The 11,263-nt window shown below is 42.4% G+C and overlaps 1 protein-coding gene across 1 annotated transcript in view; it reads left to right on the top strand.

The window, feature by feature from the left end:
• sdk (sidekick cell adhesion molecule) overlaps window positions 1-11,263 on the top strand; it is a 296,130-nt gene that overhangs the window by 34,615 nt on the left and 250,252 nt on the right. Inside the window, exon 6 of the mRNA XM_080277849.1 lies at window positions 1,694-1,923. Within this exon, the coding sequence (XP_080133975.1) occupies window positions 1,694-1,923 (230 nt within the window). The remainder of the gene's footprint in view (window positions 1-1,693; window positions 1,924-11,263) is intronic.

Here is an 11,263-nt window from a genome sequence, read left to right as displayed (position 1 = left end):
CACAAGGGAGCAGGAAGTAACTCCAACTTGTGCAGTGTTTGTGATAAGTATAAGTAATAAGAGATGTAGTGGTATTAGTGGTAGACTGTGAGACAATGCTGATTTCATGTGTGTGGTGTGTCAGGGAGAGTGGGTAGATTTTTTCGGACATGAAAGGCTTGATCCTGTTGGTGAGTCTCGAGTGTGTGTGGAAGAGTTGTTATTGGGGGACATGTTATGTGCTGGAGGTGAGGCTGGCTAGGATAAGGAAAGGTTGTAGGGAGTTCTGGGAGCTCTTGTCTCCTGATATTGAGAGGGCTGTCTCTCCATGCTAAGGGATCTTTGTATTTGGCATGTGTTGGCAGTGTAATGCTGTATGGTAGTGAGACCATGGCAGTAAAGGAGGAGGATATTTGTAAGATCAAATGTACAGAAATGACAATGAATAGATGAGTGTGTAGTGCATCCTTGAATGTGAAGTCTGGGGGGGGGGGGCTAAAATTGTGATTGAAGAGTTGAGAGGAAGGATGGGATTGGAGTGTATTGGAGTTGTGATGAGGATGGGTAGATGGAGATGGTTTGGGCTTGTTGAGTGGATGGAGGATGACAGTTGGGTGCAAAAGGTGAGAAGCATGAATGTCAGGGATAGGGTTGCAAGAGGCCGACTAGAAAAAGACCTGGGACGAGTCACAGGGTGTTAACTCAGGGATACTGGGCAGCATGAAGAGCTGCCATTAGGTGATTAAGGCAAATGCATGTATACATGATGAAGCTTTTATAATTGATATGAATATACTGTATAAATGAGACTGTTCTCAAGAACTTAGTGCAGAGCTTACTTCATTATTAGCAGGTTTATTTCTTAAGAACATGGTAAACACCATGTTTTATTATTAGGTTTATATCTTAAGAACTTGGTACACAGCTTACTTCATTATTAGGCTTGTCAGTGTATGATGTACAGTTATCTAGTCAGAGGTTGATCAACAACAAAAAACTGTATTAATCATTTTCTGATTTGGTGCAGTGCGTTTAAGTGCTTGGGTAGTGTGATGATTAAGGATGGAGGTTTAGAGGGTCAGTGCTTGAAAGGGTACAGCAAGGAAGAAGGGTTGCTAATTCTTTGAAAACAGTGATAGGAGACTGGGAAAAAGTCGCTGCATGACAGTATTGTGATACCAACTCTAACATATGGAAGTGAAGCTTGGACCTTATTGGAGGGACACAAGTCAAGAGTGAGAGCAGTGGAAGTGTGTTATTTGAGAGTAGCATGTGGAGTCACATGGAGAGAGAGCCTGACAAATGAGGAAATGAAGGAGCATTGTGGTGTGGATGTGGATGTGGTAGAAAGCTTTAGGAGAAACACATTGTGGTGGTTTGGCCATATGGAGAGGATCCTGAATGAGAGACTGATGAGTTCAATGTATGTGAGTGAGGTGGAGGAGGGGAGAAGGAGGGGGAGGCCAAGGATGAGATGGAGGGATGAGGTGGAGAGATATATGAGAGAGTTGGATGTGAGCTGGGAGCAGGGCAGTGAAATGGCAGGAGACAGGGCGACATGGAGGCGATTTGATTGTGGCCACCCATTACAGGATTGAGGCGTCTGGCAGTGGAGAGGTAGATAGATTTTTCTATGGAGGTGGTGTTTGTTTACAACAATACTGTATTTATATTTAATGCATGGCCATATACTATATATTGCATTACTTTTCAGTCAAGACTCAGATCTCGCAGCCTCCAGTGGACACTCGTGTAATCTTGGGTCGAGTAGCATCATTGCAATGTAAGGTGTCCCATGCAGCCTCAGTGGAGGTGGAGGTCCAGTGGTTGCATGACAACCACCCCATCAGACCCGAAGGGAGCCCCAGAGTCAGTGTCAGGCAAGATGGCACTCTGGAGATTCAGGAAGTTAGGGCTGCTGATGTCGGTGTCTATACTTGTGTGGTGAGTGTACATCTTGTTTTAATTGGTAATGTGAAGAATATATGAGGCACTGAGTGGAATAACCTCTTGACCGCCACAGCGGCCATTTTGGAGTTAAGTACACCAACTTATTCCCCAAACTCTCTTCTACTAGTACAATAATGAATCATGTGACAAAATGCCCCTAGTAAGGATGAAAATCCCATTTTATAGAGGGTACTGACTGACCGTGCTGCACACGAAGGTGTTTATACTCTGCTAGGTGGACATTAGGTCCATTTTAGCTTGAATAATCCAGTCAGGAAATCGTTGTGGCTTAGCATTGTCTTCCCCAGGTCCTGAACCTTGGAAACCAACATCAGGCTCAGTTATTCAACTGGTGTTAAGGTCGATTTTTCTTATGTGTTCACGTTAAGACACGCATCTATTGTTTGCTCCATGTGGGGAAAGTCCCAGAATGGTAGTAATAGCCACTCAAGCACCACAGGCCACCACGCGCTGACTTTCTGGCCAATCATTAGATCCGATATTTTTGAGGACATAAGTGTTATTATTCTCATAACATTGTTCATTAATTTTTATTATGGTTTTAGAATAACAGTATTGTTGGAGAAGAATGTAACTATGAGTGTTCAAGATCAACAGTATGGTATGGACAGATTTTCTTAGCCATATATATATTTTTTTTTGTGCTGGTTTTGTGCCATATTAATGGATATTGTGAAAGTACATGCATACATCATAATGTTGGCTTGCAATAACACGCATTTTGGGGAAGCTGCAGTTCATTGTTGTCATGCAATAGGAGAAAGACGCTGTTAATGTATTGTTCTTTCAAAATGCCATTGATTTACATACTCTAACATGCAAGCAGATGTTTTCAGCTACATTTGAAAAAAAATTCATAAGAATATATTTATCGGTTGAAAAGATATGGCATTTTGAAAGTAAACAAACTTTAAGTTTTTTTTTTTTTCCCATTTTTTATATTTGGCCCACGAGAGGTTATTCCACTCAGCGCCTCATATAGTAACTACACTCAATCCTTGAGCAATGCACGGTTGAGTAACATGTTTTTGTTCTAATGTGCTTAGCACAATGCGACAGGTCGTGATCAACACAGGGAAAAACTCGAGCTCATGCAGGAAGTCATCTGGCCTGGTAACGAAATTTGAAAGTTGCACACAGTGATGTCACCCACCAGACTTGCCATGTTTGGCCGGCTTACGTCTGGGCACCTGTCCTGAGCACCTTCTAGGCCATATGGTTAGACGAAAATTTATGAGTTTCGCAATTTTAGGGGACGAAATGGAACGAAAATGTTTGCCAGTCAGAAAAAACTTACTCATTCATCCATGTGTTCTTGCAAGTTAGCATTCAGTTCCACACTCTTCATTTGATTTTTCACTTCCCAGCACATTTTGGACTGACTGAGCATATGACTTTCAGTCCTTTCACACGTCTTACCAAGTTCTGCTCCATACTCATATGAGTTCTGCAATTTTAGGGGATGAAATTTAATGCAAATATTTGCTAATCAGAAAAGCATAGGCAGTGCTACACTGTTACAATCCTTCATCTGAGCAACCACATACCACCCACCTCCCTGCACGTCTAACCTAGCTCATAACGGCTCTCACCCCGCCTCCCAATCTTTTCTTTTAAAGGTGGGTGCAAGGAGAACACCTTAAGGACACATAACCTAGGCCCTTCAGATTTGTTGTGCAGGTTTCATTGGAATCTCAGGATTTTTTTTTTTTTTTTTTTTTTTTTTTTTTTTGATACACTCAAACCTAGATTTAAGGGACTAAATGGGGAATCAGCTTGTCCCTTACTTGAAAATGTCCATTGTTTTACCACGTATAAGACAATCTTATTATGAAATGCAATGATTGTTTCATATATCTTACTTATTTATATGATTATGAATATTATTTTACAGGTACTGTATAAAGAAACATTAATGTGTATAACCTAGATGTTACATATCAGTTTTGAATGGTCTTGTCTGTTTGTCAGGTAGAATATGGAGTCCCTTAAATCCGAAATCCCTTAAATGGAGGTCCCTTAAATCAAGGTTTGAGTGTACTTAAAAAAAAATAAAGTACTTAAGATGCAGCATTCTGCCTATCAAAAGGCACCAGTTCACTGTAAGATGCATAAGTAAGTGAAATTTCATGACTCTATATTGAATACTTTCTGAGTTCTGGTCCAGAAATGAAATCTCTGTGCCTTGCCAACCACCCTGCCACCGTGCTGCCCAACTTTACGGATGGACACTTGTTGATCCCAGTGGTAACAACACTCCTCTGACTTTGTCAGGTGGAGGATAAAAATTACTCATCTGTGTGTACTTGTACGTTAGAGTTCTGTTTCACATTCTTCATTCGATTGTGTGCTTCTCAACACATTTCAGTCTGACTGAGCATGTGGCTGTCTGTCCTTTCTCGCATCTGAGTTCTGCCCGCGCTGTGCAGCAAGATTTTTTTTTTCTTTGAGTGTCAAGCGAGGACATTGACTCATTCATGCCACGTGCTCAGCCCCAGCCACCCAGAAAGTGTCGCATCTTCACGTATGCCCAGAAGTATGAGATATTAAAGGAGTTAGAGCAGGGAAAGAGGCAGGTAGGAATGACAAAAAATCATGGCATGAATGAAAGCACCATCAGAACTATTTGGAAGGACCAGGAGAAGTTAAAGAAGATTACGCTTGAGGACCCTGGTGATGTGACCCTTGCAGCAGTGGAAGTTTGTAATGTTGTCCTGAAGCTGACTGAGAGGCTTATAGGGTATTATGTGGTGCACCAGACAGAGAACAACGTCCCTGCCGAAGGCTGCATGATACGAGAGAAGACAAAACTTTATGACAACAACAACATTGGGGGTGGAGGAAGAGTGCCAGGGAGCTATGCATCAACAGCACACAGATACCCAGGCCAATTTTTGTCTTTGTTAAATATGATGATGATGATGTTAGTGCTAGTTTAATGCAATTCATGTTCTTAATTATGATAGTTATATCTATTTCAGTGTTTTACCTGATGGTGGGGGTAAGTAGGAGGTAATTTATGTGGGGCAGGGTAGTAAGAAGGGGTAAAAGTGAGACTTTTGTAAAGTTGCCAGAACTCATTGTATTGTTACACATGCAAACATATTGTTTGAGTGATGTGGTCCTTGTCCAGGCCTTATTTTCCAAGTTCCTCTGTGATTGAGTGTACTATGTGGAATTAGTTTGTCAGGTACAGTTTAACCCCCACCTGCCAGGAATCGGCATATGCCGGGGCAAAATGGGTAACCGGGGACAACCTGGTGACGGGAGGAGCCGCAGTTGTATTCCTGCCATCATTTGAACCGGTTGCCATTTGATCTCGTCACCAAAGGTGCCCAAGAGACTCCCACCACTGCACACGAGCATGAGTCAGTCTGTCCCACACCTTTGCCAGGTGTAAGACGGTCTTCACGTTCCCGATTCCATCTTTGCCTCCCGCAGCCGCTTGCTATATCCACCTCTGCCAAGCCTCTGTCCAAGGATAGATTACTTGATGTGCAAGTGATGTGTTTGTTTGTCTGTATTTTACTAGTGATAGTGAAAGTTCAAAGCTGGTAAGTGAAGTTGAGTTTGTAACTATCTGAGTCACTGTAGCATTAATGAAAGAAAACGTAAGTTGCACCGTAGAAAATATTCTGGGTTGAACTTCTGTATTTTTCTAGGCCCTGAAAGTAGTATGCAAAATTTGTGATATAAACTGTAAATATGGTATCAAAAACAAATAGAAAAAGAACTATATAACTTAAGTATTAAAGTGTTATCACAAGTCAGGGTCGTGCGCACATGTACGGAAAAATCCCACATCAAGCACATAAGTTGATCATCGTCTTCATGTCCTTACTCATTGATGTGACGACCTGCAGACCTGGGGATGCTTTCATTCGCAAGAAGAAGAGTTGATAAATAATATGATTTTTAATTTGTATCCCTAATGGCTATACTTTTTCAGAAATCAGGGTTTGAAAACAGACTATTTTCAGGAAAATGCTTGTAGTGAAAACGTGCCGGCCTTAATACAGTGCCGTCGCATAGGGGTTAAATAATGATCTGGTCAGGTACTGCAGTGAAATTTAATGAGTGTCATGAGGCCAAGATAAAGGTATGCAACAGAAAGTGTAAGTGGATCAAGACAACTTGGACCTTGCAAGGTGGGAGTATACTAAGATAAACTTAAAGAAAGCTTAAGTACAAGAGACTTTTCTGGAGATATACAGAAATTTCAGCTTACTCAAACAAAATTACAGTGCAGTGATTGTGATTAAAAATGTTAAAAATTTGAATTTTTTGGAAACTGGAATTCTTGTATTATTACCCTCTATTATATACAGTATAATAGTGGTAGGTGGGGGTGCTCACCATCCACTCACTCGATGTAGTGCTGCTCTCAGGTGTCTGCCCTTTCCTCTCTTCCCTCTTTTCCTTCCATCCTCTTCTGTCTATCTTTACTTCATGCTTTCCTCGTCCTTCTGCCTACAGGTGACATTACACTCCCTCTTTTGTCTATCTTTCCTTCATTCTTTCCTGTTCCATCTGCCTATGGGTGACTCTACACTGAGTGACAAGCCAAATGGTTTCCTGTTCACCAGGAAACATTTACTACGGTGGGCAGTAACCATATAACCAAATTATGGTGCCTGGTGGTTTAGCAGCACTCCAGTCGGTTTTAGCCGGTGAAGGTTTATGTCCAAGGGGTGGTTGTGGTTATTACTCACATAATGCCACTCAGGGATGAGTGAGGTTGGCCACTCTCATCTTAAATGTCAGGACCAACTTGCCTAGCCCTGGGCTCTTCCGCTTCTCATGGGGCAACGTAGGATTGGATGGTGGATGGATGGATATACAGTACTACATTACAGTGTTATTATAGACATCCACCTGTCTGGCATTCCCATCAGTAATGGCTGTATCCATATTATAATTTATCCCACAGGCATGATAATAGTGGTTTAGGTGTGAAAATTCAACAATTTTCTTTTTAATTTTTTTGGTCTACATGGGAATGTAGTCACACAGCACATGAAATGAAATCAACTCCATGGCTCAAATGAGTACAGCATGAGCTACCTTGAGTGACTATAGACTACTTTAGCACATTGTCAGTATAGAGAAATCTACATTTTTTTTTTTCCCCTGTACAGTGGGATCTTGCCAATAACATCTAATTGGTGCCAGAAAAACGCCGTTATTAGCGAAAACGTTATTTGCGTGACATTAAAATACATGGTTTATTGGTGCTGCCACCCCATGACTTTTATCCATTTTTCCCAGTTGGAGCCCTCCTTTCACTATCTTTTTTTAGTTGAAATAATAAGATTAGTTATTTAATCGTCATGAGTAATATGAAACTCAATTTAAAGGAGTTAATGAGGTGTTTGGGATGATGATTATTTCGAGGCTTGTGCATGGAGGCTACTGCGGCGTACCCCCTGGCCCCTCCCTGGCCTCGTCCCCACTCCTGCCTCTCGTGCCAGGGTTACCCACTTATTTCAATACTTCATCAAACCCTACGAAGTCAGAATCTTGAGGAAAGTTCCAGTGTCATCAATGTCATCATCTGCTCAACCCCTCTCTGTTGTTCTTCCTCGGCTGGCCGGCGTTGTGAAAGAAAACGAGTGATGAATGGCTGATGGTGGGCATTCACTTAGTCATGATACTGTTTCTGGTGTTTTCTTGACTTTTGATTTACAAGTCCAGTCATTAGTCATTAATTTTGGTGGCTGCTCTCTCTCTCCGTCTCAGCAGGCTTGAGTTGTGGCAGGAGTGCCGACCAGGCATGTTTAACTGTTGCCAATGTTGTATTATTCCAGGCTTTGACAAAGAAATTTATGGCCTGTCGAATGTTCTACTTCTTCCAGAATGCAGCAACAGTCATCATGGTGGGGGTTGCAGGTATGCCAGGTGGAGCAGGAGAGTCAGGTGGGGCTGCTGAGATGGAGGGGAAGGCAGCTGGTGGGTCAGGTGGGGCAGTGGAAGGGGAGGGGACAGTGGCAGGCGAGTCAGGGGAGGTGGCGAGGGGAGGATCCTCCATCTCCTTCATGCTACTGCCCACATTTTTGGCAATTTCCTTCATCTCTTCTTGTTTGTCTGTTTCATTCCTCATCTTGTTGTGGACATATTTGCAGTATAACAACTTGGCATTTGCGAAATAACTGTTATTCAAGTGAGTCCAAATGCTATTATAGAAACTTGGTATCTGTTCTAACTTAGCATTATTGCTAAAAACTTTATTGTCAGAGTTGTTATTGGCAAGATCCTACTGTAAATGTAATCTTTCAAAAAATACCCTCAGTAAACTGACTTTTTAAAATTTCTTTTGGAAAACTGTAACAATGGTTTTGGAAATTTGAAATTCAGATTTTGAGAATTTCACTTTATACAGAATAATGGCCTCACATCCAACACATATTTCTTTAGCACTAATTGCCTGTCCCGCTGAGTCCCATCAACGTGTATACACTTTGCAATGTTTGGTCATGCTCACTCCCGACAACGTGTTTACATGTTTTGCAATTGCAAGGTCCTTCATTTGCACATTTTTAAATTTTGTGCATGATTTTTGGTACGTAGACATGGGACACATTCCTCTACCTGCCGCCAGGCGGAGACACTGCCTTACCCCACATGCCTTTCTCCCCTGCACGCCTTTGTTTGAGCAACTCACCTGTTAGCAGTGACCTGGCCAGTAAAGACATGTTGTGCCACGGTAAGAAATTCAAGGGGAGAGTGATTCCCCAATCGATGATGAAGTGGAGGACAAAGATTACATGGCGCCAGAGCAAGAAACAGCAGAAGTAATGAAGCGGTAACATCACCAAGGAAGGTGTGGTATATTGATGTGTTCAGTGAATGAAACAACACTTATATCGCCTATATTGCTGTGTGCAAACCAACATATTCTTGTACTACATATAAATTCGTACCAAATGAACAAATATCTACCTATTCTGGGTGGTTTACAAAAGTTACCACTACATATAAAATGCGACACTCGCAGCAGAGCTTCAGAGAACACAGTACCAGGTGTTTAAAGGGTCACCTGTTTAGACCACTTCTAAGCTCAGGTGAACACTGTTCGGGACATTTTCCAATGTTTCTCATAAAAAATGGAGGTTTTAGCCAAAAAAAAAAAAATCTGAAAATTTGCCGAGTTGGGGGGGGATCAGGGATGAAAAATCGCAGGTTAAAAAAAGGAAAAGTTACGTAAGAACAAGATATGCATGAAATCTGAGTAGTTCTGGGGAGGGGGGTTCTGTTATTCTGGAAAGTTGAAAGTGCCACAACCAGTGAGAACATGCATTGGCCAGGAGAGAATGTGTCACCAAGCAGTTGTCTCTTTGTGCTCACCAGTGTGCTGACACTACAATAGTTAGACTTTTTTTTTTTTTTTTTTTCTGCCCTTATTCATCATGCCAGATTGCAGTTTTGAGCCTTTGCCTCTTATCGTTTGTAACTTTGTAGGGATTCTTGTGTCTTAGATTAGAGTCTTGTCTGATCTAAATAATTTTCCCCTTGTTGATTATTTGCTCAGTGTTGAATTAGTCCAGTACAACACTGTTATCTAATCTAATTACAGCATTGGATGAGAGGCCATCATACTTTGTATAAAGTATTTATTAACATACTTTTCAGGAATATCAGTGTTATCATTTGAAGTGCATAGACAGGTTCATGTTTGTGTACATAGGGTTGTGGGAACGAAATTAATCGTGGATATTGTAACCATAGGGGTATTTGCCTACTTAGTGTGACTGGTAAAATATATGGTAGAATACTCATTGATAGGGTTAGGCATATGACAGAGAAGCTAGTTGGAGAAGAACAAGGGGGATTTAGGAAGGGAAAAGGGTGTGTAAATCAGATATTTGTTCTAAGATGTTTAGTGAAGTATCTAGAGAAGAGAAGGAAAGTGTACGCTGCCTTCATGGACTTGGAGAAGGCTTATGACAGAATAGATAGGCAAGGTATGTGGAAGGTATTAAGAATATATGGAGTGGAGGGGAAATTGTTGAGTGCTGTGAAGAGTATGTACGAGGGAGCTAGGGTTACGGTGCGAGTGGATGGTGAGCTGAGTGAGTTCTTTGATCTCAATGTGGGACTGAAACAGGGTTGTGTGATGTCTCCATGGCTGTTTAATATATACATGGATGGGGTTGTAAAGGAGGTGCAGGGTAGGGCAGTGGATGTGGGGGTGGCTCTAATGAATGAGGGTGAGATTTGGAAGCTTCCGGTGTTGCTGTTTGCTGATGATACAGTACTTTTGAGTGAAGATGAATGGGAGTTGCAAGGTTTGGTGAATGAATTTGGGACAGTGTGTAGGAGGAGGAATCTGAAAGTTAATGTAAACAAAAGTAAAGTTATGGTGTTTGAGAGGAATGAAGTCACAGAGTGTGCAGTGAGGTTGGATGGTGAGGATATGGAGAATGTGAGTGCATTCAAGTACTTGGGTAGTGTGATGAGTAAGGATGGAACTTTGGGGGATGAAGTGCGTGAAAGGGTACAGCAGGGAAGGAAGGTCGTTGGTACACTGAAAGCAGTGATGAGAAATAGGGAGGTGAGTATGGAAGTTAAGAAGTCTATCTATCTATCTATCTATTGCCAGACGCCTCAATCCCGTTTGGGGTGGCCACAAACAAATCGCCTCCAAGTCGCCCTGTCCCCCGCCATTTCACTGCCCTGCTCCCAACTCACACCCCCCTCTCTCATATACCTCTCCACCCCATCCCTCCATCTCATCCTCGGCCTCCCCCTCCCTCTTCCCCCCTCCACCTCACTCACATACACTCTCTTCGTCAGTCTTTCGCCCTCCACCCTCACTGCATGATAATATTGTGATCCCTACCCTGACGTATGGAAGCGAGGCATGGACCTTGCAAGAGGGGAACAAGTCAAGAGTGAGAGCAGTGGAAATGAGTTACTTGAGAGGAGCATGTGGAGTGACGTGGAGGGACAGGTTGACGAATGAAGAAGTGAAGGAACGATGTGGGGTGGATGTGGATGTGGTTGAGAAGATTAGGAGAAATACACTGAGGTGGTTTGGACACGTGAAGAGAATGGAGAATGAAAGACTGACTAAGAGGGTGTATGTAGGTGAGGTGGAGGGAGGGAGAGGGAGAGGTAGACCAAGGATGAGGTGGAGGGATGGAGTTGAGAGGTATATGAGGGAGGGGGGGGTGAGTTGGGGGGAGGGTAGTCAAATGGTGGGTGACAGAGCGACTTGGAGGTGTTTTGTCTGCGGCCATCCTTTGCGGGATTAGGGCGTCGGGCTATAGAATAGAATAGAAAAAATATTGTAGTTCCTTGTTTTGGTGTCTTT

This window comes from Coenobita brevimanus, chromosome 71 (assembly GCF_032717465.1).
Source record: "Coenobita brevimanus isolate Jiangsu-jjx chromosome 71, ASM3271746v2, whole genome shotgun sequence".
In the NCBI taxonomy this organism is placed as follows: domain Eukaryota; kingdom Metazoa; phylum Arthropoda; class Malacostraca; order Decapoda; family Coenobitidae; genus Coenobita; species Coenobita brevimanus.
This window is presented reverse-complemented; position numbering and strand designations above follow the sequence as displayed.